This window comes from Colletotrichum jinshuiense, chromosome 8 (assembly GCF_051148585.1).
Source record: "Colletotrichum jinshuiense chromosome 8, complete sequence".
Lineage (NCBI taxonomy): Eukaryota > Fungi > Ascomycota > Sordariomycetes > Glomerellales > Glomerellaceae > Colletotrichum > Colletotrichum jinshuiense.
This window is the reverse complement of record NC_139315.1, coordinates 3,691,522-3,718,932: the sequence shown is the minus strand read 5'-3', so window position 1 is coordinate 3,718,932 and position 27,411 is coordinate 3,691,522. Positions and strand designations below refer to the sequence as shown.

At 50.2% G+C, this 27,411-nt stretch overlaps 9 protein-coding genes across 9 annotated transcripts; 7 read left to right on the top strand and 2 right to left on the bottom strand.

Annotated features, from left to right (window-relative positions):
• Nucleotides 1–137: 137 nt before the first annotated feature.
• EsH8_VIII_000984 (carbon-nitrogen hydrolase) lies at nt 138–3,928 on the bottom strand (the record flags this gene model as incomplete). Its single annotated transcript, XM_083270026.1, has 4 exons — nt 138–175; nt 239–665; nt 716–884; nt 2,967–3,928. 4 exons carry the CDS (start codon nt 3,926–3,928, stop codon nt 138–140), a joined length of 1,596 nt encoding a protein of 531 aa, XP_083129794.1.
• A 740-nt stretch (nt 3,929–4,668) lies between these two features.
• Nucleotides 4,669–5,820, top strand: EsH8_VIII_000983 (Oxidoreductase, molybdopterin-binding domain-containing protein; the record flags this gene model as incomplete). Its single annotated transcript, XM_083270025.1, has 2 exons — nt 4,669–5,712; nt 5,776–5,820. The coding sequence occupies 2 exons, from the start codon at nt 4,669–4,671 to the stop codon at nt 5,818–5,820; spliced, it is 1,089 nt and encodes a 362-aa protein (XP_083129793.1).
• A 2,192-nt stretch (nt 5,821–8,012) lies between these two features.
• Nucleotides 8,013–9,662, top strand: EsH8_VIII_000982 (Clr5 domain-containing protein; the record flags this gene model as incomplete). Its single annotated transcript, XM_083270024.1, has 2 exons — nt 8,013–8,137; nt 8,189–9,662. 2 exons carry the CDS (start codon nt 8,013–8,015, stop codon nt 9,660–9,662), a joined length of 1,599 nt encoding a protein of 532 aa, XP_083129792.1.
• A 756-nt stretch (nt 9,663–10,418) lies between these two features.
• EsH8_VIII_000981 (uncharacterized protein) lies at nt 10,419–11,014 on the top strand (the record flags this gene model as incomplete). The annotated part of the gene is made up of 2 exons (XM_083270023.1): nt 10,419–10,511; nt 10,568–11,014. 2 exons carry the CDS (start codon nt 10,419–10,421, stop codon nt 11,012–11,014), a joined length of 540 nt encoding a protein of 179 aa, XP_083129791.1.
• Nucleotides 11,015–11,288: 274 nt separating this feature from the next.
• EsH8_VIII_000980 (uncharacterized protein) lies at nt 11,289–12,114 on the bottom strand (the record flags this gene model as incomplete). The annotated part of the gene is made up of 3 exons (XM_083270022.1): nt 11,289–11,674; nt 11,728–11,787; nt 11,952–12,114. 3 exons carry the CDS (start codon nt 12,112–12,114, stop codon nt 11,289–11,291), a joined length of 609 nt encoding a protein of 202 aa, XP_083129790.1.
• Nucleotides 12,115–13,612: 1,498 nt separating this feature from the next.
• On the top strand, nt 13,613–15,328 carry EsH8_VIII_000979 (Cupredoxin; the record flags this gene model as incomplete). The annotated part of the gene is made up of 1 exon (XM_083270021.1): nt 13,613–15,328. One exon carries the CDS (start codon nt 13,613–13,615, stop codon nt 15,326–15,328), a length of 1,716 nt encoding a protein of 571 aa, XP_083129789.1.
• A 2,632-nt stretch (nt 15,329–17,960) lies between these two features.
• EsH8_VIII_000978 (uncharacterized protein) lies at nt 17,961–18,725 on the top strand (the record flags this gene model as incomplete). The annotated part of the gene is made up of 2 exons (XM_083270020.1): nt 17,961–18,541; nt 18,602–18,725. 2 exons carry the CDS (start codon nt 17,961–17,963, stop codon nt 18,723–18,725), a joined length of 705 nt encoding a protein of 234 aa, XP_083129788.1.
• Nucleotides 18,726–20,026: 1,301 nt separating this feature from the next.
• EsH8_VIII_000977 (major facilitator superfamily domain-containing protein) lies at nt 20,027–21,830 on the top strand (the record flags this gene model as incomplete). The annotated part of the gene is made up of 7 exons (XM_083270019.1): nt 20,027–20,225; nt 20,281–20,325; nt 20,381–20,439; nt 20,496–20,774; nt 20,826–20,882; nt 20,933–21,187; nt 21,243–21,830. 7 exons carry the CDS (start codon nt 20,027–20,029, stop codon nt 21,828–21,830), a joined length of 1,482 nt encoding a protein of 493 aa, XP_083129787.1.
• A 3,434-nt stretch (nt 21,831–25,264) lies between these two features.
• On the top strand, nt 25,265–26,212 carry EsH8_VIII_000976 (SDR family oxidoreductase; the record flags this gene model as incomplete). The annotated part of the gene is made up of 1 exon (XM_083270018.1): nt 25,265–26,212. One exon carries the CDS (start codon nt 25,265–25,267, stop codon nt 26,210–26,212), a length of 948 nt encoding a protein of 315 aa, XP_083129786.1.
• Between the last annotated feature and the right edge of the window lie 1,199 nt (nt 26,213–27,411).

Here is a 27,411-nt window from a genome sequence, read left to right as displayed (position 1 = left end):
ACATCCAATGTCAGGATCCCCAAGTTGAATTTTGGGCCCCCAATAGGCACAGACATCTTTCTGTATAACATGTGCCTGACTGCGGTCAGTGTAATTGCCATTTTTAATAGCTCAGCGAACTGGCAAAATGGTGTTTATCAGTAGCCGCGCCACCATCTAGAGTACGTGCTGTAATCTGTACGTGGAAGTCAGCTTCAGAGCCACCTTCAACGCAAGTCAAATCTCTTTGATAACCAACCTCTTCGTGTGCTGATCCCGAGCTGGTCGGCGACGTTAACGTAGCCCTCGTAGGTGACCTTTCCGCCCTTCTTGATATTTTTTACCATGTCATCGTCGCCCTGCCAGACACTCCGACAGTAGGGGCACGTCACCTCGCCTGGGCCGTAGCCGCGGCGTTTTGTCGCAGCCCATGTCTCGAAACACTCCTTGTGAATATTCTGCCCGCAGGCCGCCCTGCACCATACAATACTCTCTTTACTCTCGGGTTCGAACTCGCAAAAGCAGATGGGGCAATCTCCTTCCACTGGTTTGCGATTATTGTCCTTGGACTCGTCGGTCGGCGTTTCTATGGGCGGGGCATTGTCGAAGATTTCCTTAAGTTCGCTTGGGACGAGTGCTAGTTGGTATGTAAGCTCGAATTTGGCGCGGAGAACTCGGGACATGACCTGGATATCGTTAGGACAAAGGCATGCATTGGGGATAGGAATAGACATACGTAGAGCCAGTGCTTGCACTGATTCCCCTTCAAGGAATGCGGGCAGGTGCAAGAAGGCGTCTGGCCAATTGTGACGGTGTAAACGTTGCCCGTTGAGCCCGTCAACTCGACCTCCTCCTCTGGAATATCTGCGGTGCCGCACCGCCGTCGCTCAAGGACGTTAGAACCTCTGGGTTACAGCCCGGTTGTAGACTTCATGGAAAGATTGGGGCGGTTTCGGGCGAAATCGGCGCAGTCGCTTCTCGCCATTGCCACCAGCAGTCTTGGGTTTCTTCGCCTTCTCTGGAGATGCTGGTCGCGATGCATCATCAGCCACTAAAGCAGCTTTTCTCTTTCTAGACGGCGAGGCAATCGTCGTCAGGGCCACTTTTCCGATGGGGCTTCCGGTAATTTTGGAGTGGCTGGTTGTCGAGCGCGTGGCAGAGTATGGACTCATCGTCGCTGGAGTGGCGGGAGTCTGCCAATGCGATGGAGGAGCAAACGTGACGGTGGTGATTTGGAGCGGCTTTCGGTGAAACTCGGGGATGAGGGATGCAGGGGCGAATAATAAAGCCGTAACATCGTCATGTGATAGGCCTATAACCACCACAATTAGTGGTGTGCAGGGTTCTGTTCCTGACCATGCGGTGCATGTACCGGGACTGGGCCTCCCCTGGGATCAGTGTTTACATGTACCATGTTAGCGCGCTAAGCAGGTGGGCAGTTAAGGTTAGCATGGGATTTTAGAGACTAAATATCGAAGGGTGGCGAATGAACATTTTCAAATTAGATATTTCATCATTGTGTCATTTTCCGTCTTTTTTGCTTCTCATTTTGAGAACCTGTATTATGCCCGTGAGAACTAGGTGATGTTCAGCATGCCAGGGCCACGTTTCTTCGTACTGAGCTGAGCATGAGGACCACTCTTTATATCACTGCAAAAACTAGGAATTTATTCCAATCATAATACTTGTCATCGCTTTTGTCGGAATTTAGTGGCACAATGCAGATTTAACATGATGAGAGAGCTCATTCTAACCTATAAGCGTTTCTGGGGCAGGCGCCCTGCACTCGCACAACACTAACTCAAAGAGACATTGGACTTGAAACAACAAGACAACACCGCCAAACCCGGCCAGTGACGCAGCCGTAAGACCAACAAACTGAGGTACAATACGATGGCCACAATCCGTCGCAGGGGCGGTCGGAGATAGTATGGCGCCGGCTAACATGTATATAATGACTCTGGTTTCGGGGGAGAACGCGGTGCTCCTTTCTGAGAGGCATCCGGAGGCGCGGTCGTAGGTTTCACCCCCCTGTGGGCGGCCCAAATGGTAGCGAAGAACGAGGCGACAATGGAAAGAGCCATCCACCAGAATATGGAACGGGATGCGTACTCCATCACGCTACGCTAGCCTCCTTCGTTTTGTAGTGCGAGCCTGCGGGGCGTGACATGTTGAGGAGTATAGGATACCAAGGGCGTAGGAATAGGACGCTGGCAGAAAGGAAAATATGCTCTAATTTAATGATAAGTAGAAAAGAGAGGAGTCGGACAACACGTGAATGGTTACACGTTTCGAGATTCTACAGTAGGCAGGCAGGTAAGAGGTAGACAGATAAGTCAGTGTGTTTATCCCGTTGCGTGCAGACTAACCCTGTTCTTGTGAAGACAAGAATTACCCATTTTAACCCACCCTTGGCGAAAATGGGGCTAGTCCTCCTCAGTGGGATAGCCCCGTTGGACTGAAATTATACACGCGAATGTGGCTCTGTTGGTCTTGGCCAAGCAAGTGAGCAAGTATGCAACTCTATGCTCAGGTATACTTGGCCCCTCTTCTACACCAGCGTGGACTGTGGCGTTTGCTGGTTGGTACACCTTTATGCCCCTCTGCGCCAAGGGGGCAGAACAAGACTAAAGATTTCAATACATGCGGTTTACGCGACTGGTACATAGAATACAGAGACAACAGCCACTCCTTGGACCGTATCCGTTGCGATGCTAGTACTGGGAGACATTCAGGTGAGCTAAGACAAGTCTCCCCATTGGTGAAATAACAATAAATGTGTGTTAGGATACAAATAAAGTAGACTCTATTTACTTGATGCCCCTGTTGTATCTAGACTAATGTCCAGGACATCCCCCGTAAAAGTCGCAGGTGACCGCCGCCTACGGTCGACTTTCAGTTCAAACACATCAAGTCGCTGATAACCACCAACTACATCATGGTACTGTTTACCCTCGATGCAGTCTCCGACATCTAGATCCGCATACAGAATATCTTCTGTCGCTTGCAGATAATCTACCTGCTTGTGGTTCGTAGTCTCCCCGTCAATGATGAATCCCGGCAACAACGTCCCCGCGGGATCCAGGAACATGGTTGCTCCGCGCTGTGAGTTCTGCAGAGCCTGTTTGATGACATCCGGTTGGCTAGACCCAGCTGCAGCGGCTTTAATGGCATCTTCTCCAAGCACTCCCGAGCAAAGAACCCCAAAGCACTTGGCTTCAAAGCAATGCGCCGCAGCCCGAGTCCTGTTGGCAGCAACGTTGTCGTAATTGGCACCCTTGGCCACGCTTGACCCACTGGCTTTCGAATTGCTTTGAGAACCTTCTTCAGACTCATCCGGCTGCGAAGCGCTAGGCGCCGGAATCCTGGTTGGCCAAACCGCCGGCCACGTGGAGATGTGAATTTGCTCTCCCTGTGCCATGAGCGCGTACCTGGCGAGCGGGTTCGTGTTCTCCCCGCAAATCAGGTTCCCAATCTTGCCAAAGGGTGTATCTGCGACGCGCAGCCCGTAACCATCGCCAGGTGACCACGTTAGCTTCTCGAAAAAGGTTGGCATGAGCTTGCGGTGATGGACGAGGATCTCGCCGTCGCTGCCGATGATGATGTTGGAGTTGAACAGCGTCGCGCTGCTCGAGCGCACCCTCTCCGAGAAGCCCACACTGACCATCACGTCCAGCTTCTTAGCCGTTGAGCGGATGGCATCGATCTCTTCCCCGTCAACGTAGACGGACTCTTGCGCCATGCGCTTGAAGAGGTCATGGTTTTCGGTTGGTGCCCGCAGCGCAGACCATATCGGGAAGGCTGGAATGTATGTTTCTGGAAATATGACGAGATTTGCTTTGTGTTCAACGGCTTGGTGAATGAGGGAGATGGCCTTGTCGGTGGTTTGCCGTGCGGAGAGGAAGATGGGCGATGCGTGACACGCAGCAACCCGGATTGGACTGGACATGGTTGCAGACAATTTCCAGTTAACTTGAAAAAGATTCCGTTGATCACTTTGATTTAAGAATCGTTCGACTGCGTCGAGTTGGTTCGGGCCGATGCCGTCGCCAAACTAGGAAACTGCCTATTGTGACTAGTGTCTTGTAGGCCGGAGGGCGCGCGAAGTATAATTAATGGGTTACCGCGAGTAACCCTACTAACAAGATCACTATTCTACAGGATAAATGAATATATGCTCGTATTAGCAATCGACAGGGACCCTGACTCATCCATTGTGTATCTTTAATTGCAATGGTGTTGGATCGTCCGGAGCCTAATTCTGTCTCCGATGCATTTGAATTGGCGGACAACGTTAGCTCATCCCCAAATCTTCCCCGCATAGCGCCATACTGTTCCATTTCAAATACCGCAAACACCGATGTTTTTTTTTTCTGCCAGCGGTAACGGACCTGAAGTCTTGGGTAGGACCGATTTTATGAGAAATCCTCTGGGTTTCCCCTCTTTCCAATGTCAAAATTTCTCCATTTTCAAGGATCATCGACATGATTGCTGGTTCACCAGAAGAAAAATAAACCCACAACGAGAAGGGTTGTGTGCCTGTTTCTTGGCCTTGGCGCTCCAGGCGTATTCACGGATGTCCGATTGAATTAACATCTGTATCCTCGGTACGGCGTGTACATATTTGAACATGTTTCCATGAAACCAATATCGGCATCGCTTCAGATCCTATTAAGCCAAGCCTTCATGATGGCTGAGGTCACGGATACCCTTTGTATCCTTTATGCCCCTACTGAGGAGAAAGAACGCAAAGCATGTCAGTCAATCGACCCCGAGGGGTTCTATATCCGACACCCACCAGCACCTCACCTCCTGGATGCGTTCATAACGCCCGACAAACAGCTGTTTCAAACAATACACATGGGCGCCGCTGTGGTTGACAAAACCCAATGGCTTCTGGTAGTGGACGGGCTCGTGGCGCGGTCTTTCGCTTTGTCGCTGGAACAGCTGCTACAATTACCTCGCAAGAGCGTGACTGCATTCCATGAGTGCTACGGCAGTCCGACAAAGCCACCGACCGAAGCTGTATGGAGGATTGGGAACGTGACATGGACCGGCGTGCCTCTGGCAGACTTGCTGGCACTTGCCCAACCGGTTCCTGGAGCGACCTATGTGTGGTCCGAGGGGCTGGATCATGGCACGTTTGCTGGTGTTACGGCAGATCGCTATCAAAAAGATCTGCCGATAGAGAAGGCCATGAGTCCAGAGGTGCTCGTTGCCTACCAGATGAACGGGGAACCACTCAGCAAGGAGCGTGGGGGACCTGTTAGACTTGTTGTCCCCGGCTGGTTCGGGACCAACATGACGAAATGGTTGTGCCGGTTGTCGCTACGGAACAAACGGGCAGAAGGGCCCTATACTACCATATTCTATAACGAGTTGGATCCAACGGATCCTGGTGGCAAAAGGAAACGGCCTGTGTGGGAGGTTGAGGTGAACTCTATGATCACGAAACCAGAGCCTGGTACCGTCTTCCAAAATGCAGAAGTGGCAGTGGAGGGGTGGGCGTGGTGCCACGAGCAAGTAACCAGTGTTTCAGTCAGCGCCAATCAGGGAGCTTCGTGGACTGATGCATCTGTGACCCCAAGAAAAGAATTCGAATGGCAAAGATGGAGTGCAGTCTTGAACCTAGAACCAGGAGACTACAACTTGTTAGCGCAGGCCACGTCGACATCGAGACATAAGCAGCCGCTTTCAGGCAGACGAAATCATGTACACTCAGTACAGATAAGTGTATTAAATCAGATTTGATATAGATTGGCCATTTTGCGTGACCTAACAAGACGACTATTGTAGGTTTCCTGTCTTTCCATCGGTTCAAAACCTCGGCATGCCTCTTAGGGTGCCGCTTTGGTCGCAGTCTAATTGGTAAGCCATAACTGCTCAAGTTAAACCCTCTTTTGCCCGAAACATTATTTCCTAGGTGGCTAAAGCGTTGGACATTCATCGTGAGAATGAACCGCGCGTCGTGCAGAAATACATTAGTATCTCGTACGCGTGGACGTGATGCCGTATATGCGGACATGCAAGGGATTAATGCCCGGGGTCGTACACTCGAAATAACTCCTGTTCGAGGAATGAAATGCCATTCTGAAGACGACGTGGATCGGCTAGTGGTTTCGGAAACGTCGGTATTGGTGTTGTGGAATTAACGCGATGACGCTCTAGGCCATACCCGGATTACGAAAACATATCCGTATTGCCGATGCTGAGAGTTATCTGATATTCTGTGACGCCCGGCAGATATTGAGAAGATGACGAGTAACTTTGTACAAGACCACAAGGCCAATCGTCCCCTATCTTCCGACCGTTACATCCGACAGCGCCCACAACACGGCCCGCCGGCGGATCGGGACTAGCCACTACTACCCGCGCTACGGACCCCGGTCTCCGTCCCTCCCAGTGAGGCATCCGCCGAACCCATGGACCCACCTGCTTCGCCGGCGGCTACGTACGACGCTGACGACAAGAGTCAGTTGCGTAAGTCTCGACTCCATCCCTCCTATTTATCCCATGCAAAAACGAGCCTCGTCAAGATTGTGTCTTTCAACCGTTGCAGCGCGTGATCGTGTTTGGGGAATCACCATCCGGGTCGTCCTGCCGTAGGCCCGCTAGTGCCCTTGCATTCATCCGGGGGGTCGTTCGTGTCATGTGAACAAACCGGACACGGGTATTGCCGAGATATCCAGATGTAAGGCTTGGTTTCGGGCCGAATGCCTTTAGGTGACTTGCGAGTCGCGGAGAATTGTCTCCTATTGATTGTGTCAGCTGGCTGGCTGTTCAGCGGAACCCGTTCCACCTTGGCTTCATGTTTGCATTCGACGACGAGGCACAATCTCAAGTTTGACGAAACACCTGCCGAGAAGTCCGCAGGCAATAACGCACGAAGTATGGCATTTTATTTTCTGTAAGAGTCATGCAAAAACGACACAAATGCAGCTGCAATGATGTCGAGGTTTGATTCTGAGAAGAGGCTCCTTCAACAATGCATTTATTTTCTTCCCTAATAGGAACAAGTAGCAAGATGACGCGTATGAGTTCTTGGGCCAGTTTCTGGACGATAATTCTTGTAGATTGAGGAGGGATCCCCTAAGAAATCCAATTTACATCATGTTTGTCAGGCATGACCTCGTCTCGACCAAAAGCTAAATCTAGTGGCCGACGTTGTTTCGATGACCTTTCAACTAAAAAGAGGCAGTATAGAAACAAAAGCTGAGCGGACTTTGGGGTGATACAATACACACACGACATATAACTGGGAATTTGATATTGCAGCCTGGATGATGACTATTGAATTTAAGGGAAGCCAAACAATATTGTCTTGAGGCATCGAACCAATTCAATGTCCATTCCGATCACACAACATATGATCAGATCACTAGTTGAGGGTTAACACAATTCAACATATGTGTGGGAAATAATTACCTCAGCATCAGAGTTAAGTCAGAATTTGCAAGATTAAGACATGAAAGTGCAATTAGTTGTGCCCAATCCGACGCAATCCAACCCAATTTAACCGGACAATTGCCAGATCATCAATGCATAAAACTGACGAATGGCATAAGGATAGCGGAATAATGCATGCAGTGCAGTACATCATTGTGAAGGCATAGCGTGAGATATTGATATCTGCCCCAGTTTGCCTTGCGCCCGAGATTGCCTACTTGATGGTTCGCCAGTAACAAAATGTGTGGTGTTGAGCTGGGTTCGCCAGATCAGACCCATCAAATATGCACGGTACTTTCACATAACTGGATAGGCCCTCGTCCAGCCCATGACCCCTGTGTAGTGCGCACACAACGATTGGGTGGCTCATGGGGTTTCACCTGCACCTCATCGTGGCATCTCCATGGGCTTGAACTGATCCGGTGAACCCGTCGCACATTTCATAAAGTGCCCCATGTCGATACCCGTCGTTACCTCAGTGTCTGCATTCACCGCTCACCCCGCCTCCCGATTCTCACGCATTGTCTCGCCGTGTTGAGTTCCATTGCCGACTACCACGGCCGATAGATGACCGGAACTCGGCCACGATGTTGCCACCGCCGACGCCAGAACAGTGGGAAAATCAGCGCCGCCTGATTGTACATATGTACACCCACAAAACCCTCAAGGCCATCAAAGCGCATATGAAAGATGTACATGGGTTCAACGCAACGTCAGTTTTCAAACATCTTGCAATGCATCATGAGGCACTGACAAAGAGCAGCTTGCGCATGTACAAAGGACGACTGAAGTCCTGGGGCGTCGAGAAAAACAAACGACATAACCGGGGATCTCCACCGGAAAGGCCATTTCAGTCGAATGCTGTTTCGCAAGTTGGATTCTGCATTGCGCCTCCCCGCCACCCCGCAAATGCTAGCTCTCGAGCCCAGAAGCCTGCGCCCGATTCCTCATTTGCTCCGACGCCGCCGGGGGCATCGCCTCGTCCCAACGAACCTGATTTGGATCCTCGCCCTGCCATATGTGTTGCTACCCCAGGACCACCCCTACTGACGCCGGCAACTACGCCTAGATATAGATCTCCCACCGCGTCCGACTCAGGGGATGGATATGTGGACCCAGTGTCGTTGTGTCGGGAGATTGCCGAATTGGCAACCTCCATTCTAGCGAAGCTGGTTCCTGGCCGTCCGGCTAGTGCAGGTTCGGACAATTTGGTTCCGACGGACGACCACATTCACATCTATCGGAGTCTCCCGGGAGCCCTCAGGCATGAGAGTCACATTAGAGGCTGCCTTGTCAACAGTTCATCTGCGGCAATGAAGACTCCAATAAGTGAGCATGTGAAAGATATGCTACGCCACTTCCATCCAGCAGTTCCCGTTGGCATTCTGAGCACAATTAATCAGTCGTCTGACCAGAAAGCCGTTGGAGACTTGATAAACTGTTTGGTTACGTCTAGCATATCCATCCTTCAGCAAAACCACGAGTTTACTCAGCTCGTACACAAGCTTCGACAGCTTCAAATCATTACTCCTTTCGATATTTTTCAAACATCCATAGAACGCATCTGCGACCTTGTCCATGAAGGGGTTCTGAAAGTCCTTGGTAGGAAAAGTCTGGTAACGATCTACCTGATCTTCCTGCTCAGTGCCAAGAAGGCAAAGAACGCAAACGAAATCGACTACGGAGTCTGGAACATGGCCATGGAAAGGAACAATTATGTTCAGCACTACTATGCAGACGAACCCAAACTAGCTTTAGAGTTCAGCCTTTTCATTGTTGGTTACCTCATTCTTGTTACACCGGAAGAGAAACTGGCAAAAGAAGTTCTCGGCCTGGCGGAAAAGTGCTATGACCGTGCAAAGAGATACTTGAAGGACCAAAAAGCCTCCAGCACGAGTATAAAAGCGGACGTCAAAGATGCCGAGTTGCGCTACGGGAAAAGCTGCTCTTTACTGGCAGACTGTGTCTACGCTCAGGGCCGGGAGGACAACGCACTCTGCGATGAGCGCCGCAACCATGCCCGAGTACTCCTGTTGGATTCAATCTCGTATCACATCGAATGTTCCCTAGCGACAATGGCACAAGCTGGGCGCCTGATGGAGAAGTTGAGGAGGTGGTGCGAGGATGCAAATGATATCGAGAAGCTGCAGGAACTCGACTTGATGGAAAATTTGATAACGCGGAACGAGCAACGTCCCCGAGACGGGCCTTTACTTCCTCCAAAGGCACAAGGGTAGGTAGTTCTAAGACCAAGTATTGTCTTGGGTAAGAGGAGGCTGGTAAGGCAGCATCAGCGGGCTCGAACCACCATCATGTTGTCATTGTGGGAACATGTCGATGCACGATGCGAAATGTGCCTTGGTGAGGCTTGGGGTCGAGGGATCGAAGATTCGCGAAAAAAAGATTGGTCCACTGCTTGAACTGAACCACCACCCGCAGTAAGTGGATTGTTCCGTACGTCATGAGAAGATTTCTCCATTTCGGTGGTTGGCGGTGGGCCTCGGTGAGCTCACCGACGCAGACCGAGCTGGCCCGGGCAAGAACGTCCGCATCTCGACTTTGCCACGGGCGGTTCCGCAGCGATCAGATCACCCTGCATACCCACCCAAACACTGGATCCCGTATCAGATCTCCGAATTTGATTTGTCTTTTACCAATTGCTGCTTCCTATTTTTTTATATCTGATTTCAACCTGACATCATTTAGGGGACCTGTACAACTAACTTCGCTTGATCCACGGAAAAGTGGCACTGTTATCTCATCCTTCTCGGCCCTGATGTAATTTTAAGGTGACATCATGCACACCTCAGTTGCTCTCACCATAGTAACTTCGCGACCGACAAGAAGCTACTTAAGCGGTCGATAACTGTCGGAAAGGTAGTTGTTTCTCAGATCAATCAACACACCTTCAATAAAACAACCAAGACACATCTCCAACCATAAATCCATTTTTATCAATACAACCTTTTAAAAGACACACCAACCAATAAAAAATGTCTGTCAACAGAAACGTCGATTCCATCAACAACAAGCAGGGCGAGTTCCATCCTTCCGTCCCTCGCTCCGAGCCTCTCACCACCAAGGGCGTAAGTTTACATGTCCGCATTCCTATCTTTTCAGAGCAGTGTCTAATGAAATGCAGCACGCCCCGGGCACCAAGGTTGGCAAGGATGCCTACCCTGAGTCCCACGTTCAGGCGTTCCCCCCCGGCACCGCACCCCGCGAAAACACCTTCTACCCCAACACATCAGATACGCCCGGCCAGGCACTGAACCCCGAGGCTACTACCTACACCGCCGCAAATGACTTCCCTGGCGCCACCAGCGCCGATGTCCACACTGGCTTTGGCAAGCCCATACAGGGCCAGACTAGTGCTGAGTCGCACGGTGCCAACCTCGGCCGCCGCAACCACGAGAGCGCTGGATTGGAGGGCGTCGGCGCGTCCGGCAAGGACAACTTCAGAGATCGCAGACTAGATGTTGGTGTCGAGCCTGACTCGAGGGGAAAGACTAAGAACGCTTCCAACGTTCCCGGCGCAGAGGAGCGGATACCTGTCTCTGCTGAGCAGCTGGCCAGCGAGCGTCGCTAAAATGATGAATCCTGTACTATTATTGTAACGTCACGAGAAGAATGACTTAGCATGAGATGGCATGGAAGTTTTTATATTGAAATTCAAAAGTTTTCACGCCAAAATTCTATATGCAAGTGTGAAGATCATCCGCTTTCCTATATCCCACCAAACACCCTAGCCTGAATACCAGCGTAACTCGTTTCTAGCAAACTAGATTCGGGAAGACTGTCACAAAAAAAGAAGAGGTTCCAAATTGGATAAGCATGCGAACCGGCTGCCAAGATGGAAGTATCTAATCAGACCGAGACTTGGACTTGGACTTGGAGGCGTTGGAAGGCGGCGACTTCTTCAGAGTAAGAACGATCTTCTCGTCGGTAGAGTCACCAGTCTCGTTCCACTTGAGGGAGTAGATTCCATCGATGGAGCTGGGCGTAGCATACCACAGAGACTCCATGCCTCCAGTGGAACTCTCAACAAAGATGAAGGTACCATAGAAGGTGAAGCCGCTGCTCTGACGGTCGGAAGAAGTCGAGTTGGAATCGAGAAAGCCGACATTGTGCTCAGAGGACCCAGTTCCAGGAACGGAGAAGGTAAGGTTTGACCAGGTCGGGGGGCTAGTCGTGTTGAGAGCCGTGGTATTAGGTGCACCCAGCCAGACGTTGTCGTCGGTAGGTGTAACTTTTTGGAAGTCAGTTCCTCCGCGACTTTGAAGAGAGATAATGTAGACATACAGATTACCGGAGCTGCATTGGAGTCGTTGAACTTGGTGTGGTCGCCGAAGTAAGCGTCGCCTGGGTATTGAGATCGTTAGTTCAGAACTGGTATAGAGGGTATTACGAAACCCGGGCCGGACGGGTTATCCAAAGAATAAAGAGAGACAAGAAGCACTGGGAATGGCGAGAATGCTTGAATCATCGCCATCCCCCCGAAAAAAAACTTTGAAAGCCAGCCTTACTACCTCCTGCAGAGAACATGGACAAGCCGCCGACACCGGTACCATAGGCATAGACCTGGAACGGCTTGCTGTTGTCGTTGCCAACGGCGCGACGAGAGTTTTCGGCGGGAGCCGCGGCCGCAAGGGCGGCAAACGAAAACAGAAGGGCTCCAATAGGCTGCATTTTTGCGTGATGGGGGATGTTTCAAGCGAAGTAAGTTCAGGGGGCTAAACGATTGAATAAGACTGTAGAAGACTTGAAGGAACGATGGATTGAATGAGAGTTATCGCTACGTTGTAGAGTCGGAGTGGTGTGGGTCACGAATTGACAGTTGAAGAGGGGAAGGGAGTTGGTTAAATAAAAGCGCAACGCGATGTAGTACGGAACATCCGCCCAAGCCGCAACCCTTCTTCACCGGCAAATCCTGCTTGAAAATTTCGCCCACACCACCACACTACAATCAAGATAGTTTCTTTTTTCATCCCGACCAGCAACTTGTGCGGAACAGCATGCAATCATCACATCAAGGCACATTTTGATGCGCCATGGTCCCCACCATGCTAGGAGTGGAGATTCCATCAACCGCCATAACTCCTTGATGCATCGGTCATTGCCGTTGAGCATATGGGCAAGCTTTTGCCAGGAGATGAGACGGAAACAGCCATCGACCAACTAGAACTCACGGGAGCATCTCCGTCGTTTGCTTGGAGCTAGGACTATCCTAGGAAGCAAACGCGTCTACCGGGACTTGTTTCGGTATGTGGGATGAACTGGGGCCAGAAAGGGGTCCGGGACGTGTGGCCCGCTCCCGGAAGCTTGATGTATAGCAGTCATGGTATAGGTCTAGCCCATCGTATCCATCACAAAAGAAGGAAAGATTGGCATTGGACCACGTAAGGAGAAGAGGCTTTGCAGGGACGACGAACACCCCCTTGAGCACAGACAATTGCTACCGTAGGGCGGAGCCGGGAGTTTCTAATTCAGGAGTATTTCTGTGGGTCGCGGGCCGGCCTTGGCTCTCCGGAGTGCTCCCACACTCCCGACAACTCGGACAGACCGGTCTTCGACGGCTCAACCGACGGCCGACCGGCATTTCACAGCTGATGGCCTTATGAGGCTGTAGCGGGGAAGATCTAACAGCCCCAGCCTCCCCTGCACCCCTTTCTCACATAGAGAAACAATAGTCAGCTGCTTGCGAGTCAGTCCAACTGCGGCTCAAGATCCACGTACCATCTTACGACCCCATTCAGCACCGCATGGATCCCCAAGGGGTCTGTCTCAGAGTTAGCCCTTCATTGACATGGGAATTATCTCGATATGACCATAATCCATAGATACTATCCTTCGCTGAATCACTCGATGCATTGACGATCGTTAACCTACTGGGGCAAATGCGAGCTAAGGACGGCGTCGCTTTCGGATCGAGCGGCTCGAAAGGGCAATTTCTTAATGGGGAAATAAACTTTTAACATCTAGAGACTATGTTTCTTCCCGTGAGCCGAAATAGATGTGGGATACTTAAATCATTGTTGCCCTTTCCTGGTTGTGACCATTCTTACTCACTCACCACTCAGCACAGTTTAGCTGCGCTTTCATTCGCTACAGTCTTTCTTTCGACCTTCCAACTTGTGTCAACTAGTCTTTCTTTTACCTTCTCTTGGCACACATCATCACCATCATCATGTTCAAGTCACTGTTTATGGCAGGCGCCCTCATGGGCTCCTTGGCCTCCGCCTTGCCTTCTTCTGCCTCGCTACCCGAGCCCAACTTGTTCCCTCGCGCTGCTTGCTCTGGCAACACCGCCAGCACCAGAAGCGAGTGGTGCGACTACTCCATCGAAACAGACTACTGGACGGAAGCCCCAGACACGGGCGTCACTCGCGAGTACTGGCTCGAGTTGACGGACGTGACTGTTGCTCCTGATGGAGTTTCGCGTTCCGCTATGGCCGTCAACGGCTCCATCCCCGGACCTACCCTGTTCGCCGACTGGGGCGACACCGTCACGGTTCATGTCATCAACTCTTTGACTTCCTCCAACAACGGAACGAGTATTCACTTCCACGGAATTCGTCAGAACTACACAAACCAAAACGATGGTGTCAGCTCCATTACCCAGTGCCCTACTGCCCCCGGAGACACCATCACCTATACCTGGAAGGCGCTGCAGTACGGCTCGACATGGTACCACTCCCACTTTGCCCTCCAGGCTTGGCAAGGTATCCTTGGCGGTATCGTCATCAACGGCCCTGCTACGGCCAACTACGACGAGGATCTCGGCATGCTCTTCTTGAACGATTGGGACCACCAAACCGTTGACGAGCTCTACTCTACTGCTGAGACTAGCGGCCCGCCAACTCTCGACAATGGTCTTATTAACGGCACCAACGTCTACGGAGATGATGATGACACCTCCCAGACCGGATACCGGTACAATGTCACCTGGGTCTCCGGCACTTCTTACCGCATGAGACTCGTCAACGCCGCTGTCGACACTCACTGGAAGTTCTCCATTGACAACCACACCATGCAGGTCATCGCCTCCGACTTGGTCCCCATCGTGCCCTATGATACTACCGTCCTCGACATCGGCATGGGCCAGCGCTACGACATTATCGTCACTGCCGACCAGGCCGCAACGGCCGACAACTTCTGGATCCGCGCCATCCCCCAATCCGCATGCTCTGACAACGACAGCACCGACAACATCAAGGGCATCATTTCCTACACCGGCACTATCTCCACGCCCACCACCACTGGCTACACCTACACCGACAGTTGCGACGATGAGACGGACAACCTCGTTCCCTACGTCTCTAAGACCGTCTCGGACGCCAACTGGGATGACCTCGAGAGTGCTACCGTCGGCAAGAACTCCGCCGGCCTCTTCAAGTGGTATCTCAACAGCACCAGCATGCTCGTCGACTGGGCTAACCCCACGCTCGAGTCCATCATCAACGGCACCACCAGCTGGGAGACTGACGATGCCGTCATTGAGCTCAGCGAGGCTAACCAGTGGGTCTACTTCGTCGTTCAGACCACCATGGCTGTGCCTCACCCCATCCACCTTCACGGCCACGACTTCTTCGTCCTTGCGCAGGGCACTGGTACCTACTCCAGCTCCATCACCCTCAACACCAGCAACCCTCCCCGTAGAGACACCGCGATGCTTCCCTCCTCGGGATACCTCGTCATGGCCTGGGAGACGGACAACCCGGGTGCCTGGCTCATGCACTGCCACATTGGCTGGCACACTTCTGAGGGCTTCTCGATGCAGTTCGTTGAGCGCTACAGTGAGATTGCAGCCATCACCGACACCACCACCCTGGAGGACACTTGCAGCGCCTGGACCACATTCCAGGAGGAGTACTCCATCGAGCAGGAGGATTCTGGTGTCTAAGCATGTCGTCGGGTACACTCGTATTTGGTCAGCGTTTTCTTTGGTTTTCAGATAAAGGGTTAGACGGCGAACAGGGTTGCAATTTATGTATTCCATAGGCTCAAGTTCCGCACACAAAGAGAACATATTTTTCTCCATCTTTTTCGTTTTCAAGCCCCAAAAGTGCATGAGCCTATTATAGATGACTCGAACTTTCTACGATGCTGAAAGTTGATTGCGATGTTGGTATATAAAAAGTGCAATGTTGTATCACAACATCGAAGAAAATGATATGGACACTCCCTCGAAGTCTCCATTAGAATTATGTACGACTTGTTTGGTATCAAATCTGCATGAGCTTGAGACAAGGAGTCAAAAGTAACAACCGGCCGAGCTGAAACAACACCTTAGCCATTGTTAAAGATATCTATTATATTGGATGATGCATATTTCGAAGCCAAAAAATCAAATCATATGTTTAACTATTTACTACTTGAATTTCAAAATACAGCAAGACAATAGAAACATTCGATAAAAAGATTAGATTTTGATTAAATTTTCAATTTTGTTCGTGACTGATTCTCATGGAGTAAAGTTTGAATTTACGCGTCTTTTTCTCTACCGTTCCGTTTCATAACATGGGGTAAGTCACAACCAAGTTTCGTAAGGTAGCTTATACTACGCGTCTAAGGATGCTATTTCTTATGTCATAGGAAGAGAATACTTATCGATGTTCTAATTCTACGATTGAATCACAACATTAAACTACCGACGGTGTTTCACTAGTAGTGACCGCATGGAGAAGCCGCGTAATTTCGCCAGACCTGATTCCAAGCTTTAGAGAATTCAAGTTCATTAGATCGCGATCATCGTCGAAGTCTCCTCAGAACGCGTAGTATCTGTGGCTTCTCAATGTCACAATAATAAACAGAGCTTGTTGTTGAGTTTTGCATGTTTCTCTAAAATTGAACGTAGTACATGAGTCGTGTTGCCATGACTCGTCAGCTTTGCGGACACGTTGTGGACACTGGTGATGATCATTATTTTCCCTTACAACAATGAACCCTCCTCATGAATCCTGTAAAATTGCGCGCAAAACCACTATGTCCAAATTAAAATCTATTTTTGATCGGATGACGACGTAATTGGTGCCGTCTTTGCGATACGTGCACAAAAAAAAGCTGTCGAGTAAACTTGCGTGCGTGCCGTTCACCCGCTGTCGCTGGGCACCTATTCGACTCTAAAAATTCAACACAGCGTGGTTAATGCTCCAAACAGGGGACTGATAAAACAGAACAGCCACAGTCCACGCAGTGCCGCTCCAGCCATGTGAATAACAATTATGAGAATCGCTTCTGTGCTATAGACAAGGCTGTACGTTTTTCGTTATGCGTAGACGTTTCCCCTCTTCAGCCTCACAACCAAAAAGAGTTAAGGGGAAATTGCAAGCATATTCTCGGAACGTTTCTTCTGTGCTGCGGCCAACTGCCGCGGGGGCACTGCCAGCTGAATCAGGCCCTTTCCCCGGTCTCAGAGGCTCTGTTGGGCCGTACGACCGTGAAACTAACCCTGCTAGCCCACACCAGGCGAGGGGTATCCACGTAAGTCAAGGCTGTCAAGGCTCAAAAGAAGGGGAAGCTTGAAAAAGCGCAAAATAACCCTTGTTTGTGCCCCTGAGTCGGCCTCCTAGAGAGGAACTGTTCTGGAATGTGGGGGTTAAGGCGTCGGGAGCCGCAAAGCTTGGGGGCTTGTGGGGTAGGGGTATCCCAGTCTACCCGCACGGCCCCGGACCTGTCAACGCCTATACCGGCTCTTCATAGCAAGCCGCCCGGCAGGGCCAGTTTGAAGGTTGAGCCTCATGCTTGGCGCCGAAGCTTCTTGCCCCCCCCTTGTCCGAGAATCTGAAGATGTGAGGAGTTGGACTGCCGCATGGACTATCGCTCGCTTGTTACGTATCGATACCCCTTATCGTGTTCTCGAAGGCCAGTCACAAGAGACCCCGCTCTGGGGTTTGCTTCAGACCGCCATCATCAGCTGATATAGGCCCAAGCGTGACATACCTGGCTGCCTCTCAGCCTCGGAGGAAAACCTCAGGGAGGAGTAGCCCATCGCATGAAGATAGCGGATGAACCTTTTGAAACGCCCAGATCGTTCGCCCACATGGCGGGTTGATCCTGTCTGCCCCTTGAGGCTGTAAACGTCAAGCAAGATACCGAAACAGAAACGTCAGCCGCACGAAAACCTCTCAGTGGTTAGACGGCAGCTCTTTGCCGGTCATGACGAAGGCCTCACGTCGACAGAGTAACATTCGGGACAACGATCTACTGCTGCGCCCACGCGTTCTGAGGCTGACTGCGGTCAGACTTCAGACATGCGTCGTAAGACTCTCCATCAAGTACCCAGTCTTTGTCGATCGTCAGTCGAGATCTTGGAAGGAAGCGGTTTGAAAGAGGACTTCAACTTGAACATAAAAGACAGCCTACGCTCCCTCCATTCAACAACCTTTTCTTCTTCACCACCAACAACCAGTTCACTATCCAATCCCTCACAAACATCTCTTTCATCAACCTTCTTTCGCTTTCAGCACAACAACTTTCGCTCCACGCAAATCACAGTCTTCACATCTTTTCAACCAACACCACCAACAGTCAAAATGCAGACCTTCACCGTTGCCACCATCATCGCCTTCGCCGCCGCCGCCCAGGCCGGTCCCCTCTTCCTTCGCGCTGACGTCTGCAACACCGCCCCGAGCGCTTCTGGCAGCGCCAATGTCACCCCGCGCTCCCAGCCGGCCGCTGCCACCGCGGATGCCTGCCAGAAGCTCTGCGCTGCTGACTCTGGCTGCCAGAGCTTCGTCTTCGGTCTCCCCGCGTCCGGCACCACCCCTCAGTGCCTTCTCTACTCGGTTCCTGCATCCCAGGTGCCTACTCAGTCCAACACCAACCTGAAGGTGTTTGACAAGGCTTGCAGTGGTGTTCCCACCACTGCCCCGACTCAGACCAACACTGGTACCAACAACGGCAACAACAACCAGAATGGTCAGACTGGCCAGAACAACAACGGCAACAACAGCAACAACAACAACGCTCAGCAGCCCAAGAAGCGCGCCGACGTCTGCGGTGCTGCTCCCACCGGCCCGTCTACTAGCAATCCCACTCCTCTTCAGAGCCGTGAGGACATCACTAGCCAGGATGCCTGCTTGGCTCTTTGCAGACAGACCACTGGCTGCCAGTCGTAAGAATCCCCCAACTTCACCTCCGATATCCTTTTCAATGAGACTGACAACTTCTGCAGTATTGAGTTCGGAAAGCCCTCCGCCAACGAGCCGGTTCAGTGCCGTCTCTTCAACACCGCCGCCTCCAGCCTCCCTCCCGTTACCAACGGCCAGACCTTCGTCGCCTTTGATGTTGGCTGCTAAATGCATCTCTGATACCGGAAGAGCGCCGTCTTTTGCACTCTTACTAGTACGACAGATATCGCTCTTGCCGCCGCCATGGTAGAAGCCATAGGACTGTGCTCCGGGCGTGAGCAAAAATGATCTCCTTGGGCTGTGGGCATGGTCCTGGGGATGTACAGATATGTTTGTTATGATTGATGGTTTTCTTGGTTCTGGTTAAAACACTCGCTTGGCACAGAAAATTTCTTAAAATCTTGATAGAGGTCGCTCGTTTGGTTGAAGGATAAAAAGGACAAAAAGGAACTTGTATATTAGGCAACTAGAAATTGAAACCGGTTGCGATAAAGCTGTTGGCGCCTTTGCCTTGTGATATCCCAGAGATGAAACGTGTGATTATTGGCGATTTCAGCTCGCTTGAGCGATGCTTTGACGTTCTGATGGTAATCGAATTGGATTCCTAGCCAGCGGCACCGGGACTCGGGGCTATGGAGACAACGGCGGAGTTTCCGAATTTCAAATGGGGCCCACATCGCCGACCGGTCGGGCCCGCCAATTCGGACCAGTGGTTTTCCACATGAAAAAGTCTCCGGCGGTGCTGCAAATGCGCGGAGAAACAAGATTTTTTCACAGATTAGCAAACCGTGGGGGTTCATCTTTAAAGTTGCCAAGCTGAGTCAAGTTAGCCTACAACATGCACTTGCCCCTACATTACGGAGTATACAAATGGGGAAGTTGGAGAACTGAGGGGAAACAAGGACCACAATCGCCATGTCGCCATCGCCATGAACATGTCGTGATCTCAAGCTATGGACCGGATTGGCCAATCAGGTTGCTGGTATATGTGTTTCATCATCCACACTCCGCTGGCGCAACCCACCCGGTAGTGACGAACTGCAACGGCAGCTAAGCGATTTCAGGGTTGGAACACCAGTGAATGTCATCATGGACTGATGATGCCATGCAGACCTGGGAAAACGGCAGTGATAACGGACGTCAAAGCTAAAATGAACAAGCAATTCACACTGCTGGGATCCTTGCCGAGGAGGGGAACAAAGAGCCCGGTCTCTCTGTTCGCCAATCTCATCTTACCCACCGAGGCTGATCTACTCCGACCGTCTGGTCTGCCGCATTGAAAAACCGTGCGCACCGCTTCAGACATTTTAACCAATACACATCCCGCGCCAAACTCGATTTAATGCTGAAGCGCGGCTGATTTCGTTACCGAAAAAGCATTTGCTGCAGGACCACGCAAAGTGTCCTTAACAATAACCAGCACAACACGAACAAGGACTAAACGAGGTCGACAGAGCACGGCAATCACGATGAGCACGCAGACGGACCTCCCGCCTGAAAAGGCGCTGGATGCGCCTGCAAACGATACTAGCGGAGGTGACAGTCCTTCTGAGGTCGAGATTGGAGAGGAGGGCGTCAATGAGAAATCATTACTAAGAAAGCTCGACGGAAAACTGCTTCCCGCCGTGGGAATATTGTATCTCTTGTCGTTTCTCGACCGATCCAACGGTGAGCTTCTGCAGAGCTCCACTAGTGTACGTATTCGATGCTAATGCGATTGCAGTTGGTAACGCTCGAATTGAGGGTCTCACCACTGACCTGGGCATGAGTCAGTATTCGGTCAAGTCCATCACGATTCAATCCGGCCAACTAACAGACAACAGGCGGTAACCAATACTTAACTGGTCTGACTCTGTACTTCATTGGTTATGTCCTCTTCGAAGTAAGCCATTTGTCCCATTTAATCAGAAGACAGCTCCAGGTCTAACATGTGACCAGATTCCATGCAACATTATCCTCAAAAGGACGACGCCGAGATTCTGGCTCCCAACCTTGACAATTGCATGGGGTATTGTTGCCACACTCATGGGTATCGTCACGAATATGGCTGGATTCTTTGTCGCCCGATTCTTCCTTGGTGTAACTGAAAGTGGTCTATTCCCCGGCGTCGTGTACTACTTCTCGATGTGGTACAAGCGGCGTGAGAGACAATACCGTATCTCGCTTTTCTTCAGTGCTGCTTCACTTGCTGGTGCCTTTGGAGGTATTCTGGCATGGGTAAGTGCCTATTTAGAGTTTGCGTGGGATATCAGATGCTAAATCATACAGGGTATCGGTCACATGCGAGTGGTGTGGGATAATGGTTGGAGGTGGATCTTCATCTTGGTATGTTGCCTTCATTATACCGTGAGATGGTCGAGACTAACACAGACCAGGAGGGTATTGCTACCGTTATCATTGCTGTGGCCGCGTACTGGTTCATCCAGAACTATCCCGATACTGCCAAGTTCGTGTCTGAAAAGGAACGTCGTTTTATTCGAGCGAGATTAGCTTCGGACAGCGATGCTACTCACAACGAAAAGTTCACATGGGGAAATGTGATGGATGCCATCAAGGATCCGAAGTGCTGGCTCTATGGTCTGGGATTTCATACCATGAGCTTACCTCTCTATACATTCTCTCTGTTTATCGTAAGTACCTTCCATTAACATAGTCGAGTCCAGGCAATAAACTTACCAGAAATAGCCTACCATTATCAAAAACTTGGGATACACTGCTGCCGTCGCCCAACTGCTCACCATTCCTCCGTACGCCCTCGCTTTCGCCACGACGCTGACTGTCGCCATATACTCCGAGCGAACAGGCCGTCGAGCATTCTTCATTATGGGGTCGTCTGCCTTTGCTGCCATCGGCTACATCATCCTTCTCGCCAACCGAGATCCCGCCAGGAGGCCAGGCGTCTCTTACCTTGGAACTTTCTTCGCGGCCGGTGGCATCTACCCGGCCACCGCACTCGTACTCTCGTGGCCGGCCATCAACGTTTCTGGCCAGACGAAGCGCGCCGTCGGCAACGCAATGCAGATTACCATCGGCAACCTGGGAGCTGTTCTGGGAACCCAGCTTTACCGCGCCAACGACGGGCCGAGATACATTGTGGGTCACTCTTTCGCGTTGGGGTATCTCCTTGCCAACATTATTGTTTGCGGGATTCTGTATTTCGTGCTCAAGCGCGAGAACAAGAGGCGAGAGGCCATTGCGCCGGAGGTTCAGGCCATTGGTGATTTGGAGGATTGGCCTGGTGACAAAGACCCTAGATGGCGGTTTCAATATTAAGTTAAATGCTTTCATACAATCCATTCGTGTGGAACCGCTAGCTCGTTTGGTTTTGGCAAGGTTTGGGGTCATTTGATGAATCTATCCGTCAACCTTGGACCAAATTTCGAGCTATTCCTGTTCACAGTTACAGTGCTCTATATAAATCCCACAACAAATCATAAGGCTTTTTAAAATAAATGACGGGAATGATGTTGCGCTGTTTCTCATCATCATCGCACATCGCACATTTGAAAACGCATCAATGATGCAAATAGCACATGGACTGTTTACATCTACACTTGCATATCTTCGGCAATTAACCCATTCAATCTCAACCTCTGTTCTGACTTTCGCAGTGATGATTGTCCCATATTTTATCGTTCTAGGGAAAGTTGATTCAGCTTGGGTACTTTATACGGGTTCGAATATTTAGGCACGGAAAAGTAACACTAGGACGGGGAAAGAGTTACATTACACTTATCATAGAGTCCACTCCTACGCTCTGGTTCATCACAAACTGGCAAAATAAATTGTGTCACTTACTTTCTTGTAGTAAATAGCCCTGCTTTCGAATCCAGAGAAACAGGAGTATTTGAACTTAAATACTATCGAAGGTCCAGTTGATTATACAAGACCCTTCCAGTATCAAACTCATATCCCACATCATCAACTGTTGCAAAATCGCAGTAAAAGAAAGGGGGTACCTCGATATTAAGAATAGTGGACAAGAAGATTCAACTGTATCAAGCTGTGTGCCATGATGGTATATTCTTGATCGTGCGAATGTGGCTAGACAGATGTCCTTCAAACGTTCCATACATTATTGAAACACAAGCGTTTTAGTCGGTAAGTATTCAGAGCAGGGCAGCAGAGGGATGTCGCCTAATTTGGCCATGCTGGATTATTAAAGCAATTGCCATAGTTTGGATCAGCACTGACCACCGTTTTCTGTCAGCTCTGGGTTTATTTCAGGGAAGAGAGGATCTAACCGATAAGCCCAGTTGCCATAAGTTGTTGTTCCTCCACGTAAGCACCTAACTTCTTTTTCCATCCCATTCATACACTCGCTGACATCAATGTAGCGTGTTGCGCCGCTACCAACGTACTAGAAAGCTGTTAGATAATGTATTGAAGCTTGATTGTACTTTTATTTACCGTCAGATCGAAGTCCCATTTCGTACCGTGGTCATCATGAGTGCAGAAACGTCTGAACTCTTCTCTGACATAGGGTCCGGCCAACATGGCACAAACTGCTTTAAGATCTATAACCTCAACGTTATCGTTCCCTCCTGCTCTTCCATCGCTGAAACATGCTCCAAGTGTCAAAGATGCACCGGCAAGAATCATGAGAAGGAACCTGAAGAGTAATTTAAATGGATGCATTCTGACTTGAAAGTCTCTTGAGGTCAACTGAGTAGCTCTGTTGAAGACAGAAACGAATTAGAAGCGAGAGAAAAATTTCATACAGATGGTCAGGACAGCAGTGAAGGATTATTTATAGTCGACCGACGCTAAAATGGTCAATGGATTCATTGGCAAAATGGACAGGCCACAGGTAACTACAATTTTGGTGCCACCTGCCGTTCTTAGATCTGCTATCCATATCCATACCTTGCATTCTCCAGGTGTTTTGTTTTGGTATGCATTCGGGCTGATAGAATCCCTGCTGGATTTTGGCAATAAAGAGCTGGCGAGAAGCAGTATGGCTATGAATGGGTTGTGAAACTCAACAGCTTAAATTGTATTCGACTTTGGGAAGCACAGAAAATCTTATATCTCTGAGGGCGAAAAGCTTGAAAACATCCATTGACTCATCCTTACTCCCGTTAGAGGCTCAAGCCCATGAATAACCACTCATGATATAATCACGCGTAGTTTTGTTTGCAGGGCACACCCAGAAAACGAACAAATCATACGATGGCTCAAAGAAAAACTATATATATCTTAGACTTGCATCAAATTTGCTACGATACATGGATGACCCAGCTGCTTGTTTGCCTATTGACCAATTGTACACACTTCAATGGTCATCCTATTGCAGAAAAGTCACATTGTGTCTATTTTAAAACGTTCAAAGCTTCTTCATTTGTTGTTCCAAAAACCCAAGCTAGCCTCTCTGAGCAACTGGCATTTTCATATGACGAAAGACGAAGACAAGTTTCGTATTACAAAATGAAACCCCCAAGTATGGTCAGCTGATGCTGTTTGTTTACTCGACCTTTGATAGCCGTGTTACAGAGCAGGTTATGACAAAGAGTTGAACCATGTATCACTCAAGCTGTACGATTGCGGAATTTCAACGCAAACAGGAAGCTACAACCTCGACCTTGCTACCATATAATTGCCCTGACTTTGATACTATGATTAATAGAGAAGACTTCAGTTGGGCTAGAGCATAGGCACTTTTCTGTCCAAATCTGCATTGTGTTGACTTTGTCCAAGTTCAACTCCGTCTGGCTCATCATGAATGTTTTGCGTCTTTACCCGCCTTAATTTTGCTTTTGCTTTCTTTCGACTTAACCCTTGCGACCGGCAGACACAACATCCAATCGTCAAAGAATATGTGAAGAAGCAACTGAGGGAAAATGATCCCGTCGCAGTGATGCAGCAAAAGGATCGTTATGCGGCCAGCCGTGCGTCCACAGTTGTACGCATGCTCGAGCACGCTTCCGTCCGATACATGGTGGTGCTGCGGTGGTTAGGAGCCTAACCAGCACACTGTCCACCAGAAAGTCCGACAACGCCTCTCGAGTGCCACGGGTGGGCACTGTAGGTTTCAGTATCCCATTGAGTTTCTGACTGGCCTCATTTTTGCCAAGGCCTGAAACACCCATGTTTACCCCAAAATGCCGATGTTAAAGCATTTATTGGGTCAGGATCTCCAGACATCTTCAGGCAATAAATCCAGTTGGCTTTACCCCGCCATTGGCAAAATAAGGTCGGTTGTCAGTCAAGGATAGACTCGACACCCAATACTGAAGCGGGCGGAAACGAGTTTATTGAGGAATCATAAAGTAAGAATGAAGCGATGGCTGCTTAACTGTTTCTAGCGGTCGGCCGTATTCCGGCTCTACTGCTAAAACTTGGTTTAGGCGGTTTAGCTGGCTCCACACACCTAAGAAAGTACCGTGTAGTGTAGATCCGCCTGATGAATAATTTAAGTTAACGACGGCGATTGTTAAAACGTCGATTTTTAAGACGGCGAATTTATACACCGCGCTTGCTAATCGTACTCCATGGCTCCACGGCACTCCTGTTAGAAATAACGTTATCTACCTTAAATCTGAGTGTTATTTATTATGGACTAAATGCTTATATATACCGCGTGGTAAAAAGTCTTCTTTAGCTGGCCTAAATCATCAGCACGGCACCAACCTTTAACTTATATCTCCTTCACTACTGCTTCTTCACAAGCTCTAGAGCATTTGCCTCGTACAACCAAGCAAGACACTATGTCTCCCACTATCCTTGTTATTGGTGCGACAGGCAACACCGGCAAAAGTGTCGTCCGCCATCTTCCTAAGCTCCTCGAGTCCAGCAAGAATGGCACTTACCGCGTTCTCGGCCTGACTCGCTCCCTCTCCAGTCCCGCCTCCCAGCAGCTCGCCAAAATCCCGCATGTGGAGATGATGGAGAAGGACTGGACTACTATCGACGCCGCTTGGCTTCGTAGCCAGGAGGTTACACGGGTCTACATCGCCCCTCACAACCTGCCGCAGCAGTTCGTTGAAGAGTCCGCCTTGCACACCGCCTTGTTGCACGCCGGCGTTAAGTACGTCGTCCGGGTCTCAACCAACGTCGAGTATATTGGGCCTACGAACCCTGTCTTTTATGGCCGCGCGCACTGGGCTATGGAAAATCTGCTGGGCCAACCGGAGTTTGAGGGCCTGCAATGGACATCGCTGCAGCCTAACTTCTTCACCGCAAGCTATCTTGCCTCCGCAGTGGAATGGGTCAAGGCGTACCGGAAGACTAGTAAACAAGAAACGCTGTACATTACTCCTGCTGCCGACGCAGCTGTAGCAATGATCGACCCCGAGGACGTTGGCAGCGTGGGCGCGCATCTCCTCGCTCTCGAAGACCCCACGCCGTACAATCAGGCCAGGTTCGTCCTCAGCGGACCTGAAGATGTCACTGGAAAGCGCATTGTCGAGGTGGTTGAGCAGTTGACAGGGCTCAAGGTTGCAAACGTGGAATTCAAAGCTACAGGCTGGCTTGATGAGCTTGTGGCGGCAGGTGTATACCCCGAGAAGGTTTTGCCGTCGATTATGGCTGGGTTTGAGCCGCTTTGGGAGGAGAGATGTTCGCTCGCCAAGACGCCCACGAGCAAGGAGGTCATTGAATTGGCCGCTCCGAAGCGGACCGTCGTTGACGCGTTTAAAGTCATGCTGGCGGAGTAGATATTAGACGCCGTGTAGAAACCATAGGCCATGATTTCCCGTGGGTTGAAAAGTATTGAGTATTCTTGTATTCAAATCCATTCGGTGTCGCGGGATTGCCCAGGAACGGCCGTGAAAGTGCATTTGTTTAGTGACGGCAGAAGATCCACGGCAGTAACAATCCACCAACTACTTCCAAGATGTGGAAGGTTGATACTCTCTGTTCGGCTATGTACTAAAGCGCAAGGTAAAGGGCTTACAACTCTCGCATCTTCTCACAGATCAGGGCCAGCCGTGTTCATATTGTAGCACGAGGGACTATAGCTTCATTGGCACACCCACTACGGCCGCCACACTCTTCTCATTAAAATTGAGACATATTTTACGAAAACACCACATCAGGCCCACGAACTCTTTCTGGGCGTTACCCAAGAGAGAAGGTTGGCACTCCAAGAGTACGACAGGCAAGGGCCGCAAGGCAAGTAGTGCAACAAAATGACCTTCCAAATCAGACTACCAGGAAACGGCTAGGCCCGCACAGTTCCGACCGCAGGCAGATCGTAGCCATTCATCTCCAGATCTGCGATTTAGACGTTGCCTGCAGAGCACTAGTAACGGAAACACAAGCGCTCAGCTCGGCGAATGCGAGTAACAGAGTAAACAAAAAATAGTGTGTTGGAATCACAGGTTGCCCGTACGGGAAGTAATCGAACGTAAACAAAAGGCCAAACTGGTACTGTATTCTGGTGGTTGTATCTGTGTGTAGAAGAGAAGTAGGTAGATTGGCAGCAGCAGCAGTAGTGAAGATATTGCTGTTGGCAGCCTGGAGGTTGGATCTCCGGGTTCCGCTGCCGTTGCCGCGGCCGGCTGCTGCTGCTGGCCGGCTCTCTGTATTCTGGCTGAGTAATCCAACAAAAACGCATGTACTTTTGTATACTGTTTGGAGCATCGACCTGTGGATCATACTGGTAAGCCGGTCTGTTATCTCGACGTCGTATTAAGTTAGACCTGTATGCACTTCTAAGGCACAGCAGCACAATCTCGGTCTTGGTCTCTGGAACAAGAAGTTCATTCGAAAGTACTTGAACAAAAGCTTGTAAAATGTGCCTTACAGCCATTGTCATAAGCTAGTAGGAACAGATTGATCCTGCGACACAAACCACTCCGGGCGCAAGTTTTCTCGTCGGAAAGGATCCGTTATTACCAGGGACCAGGGCCCC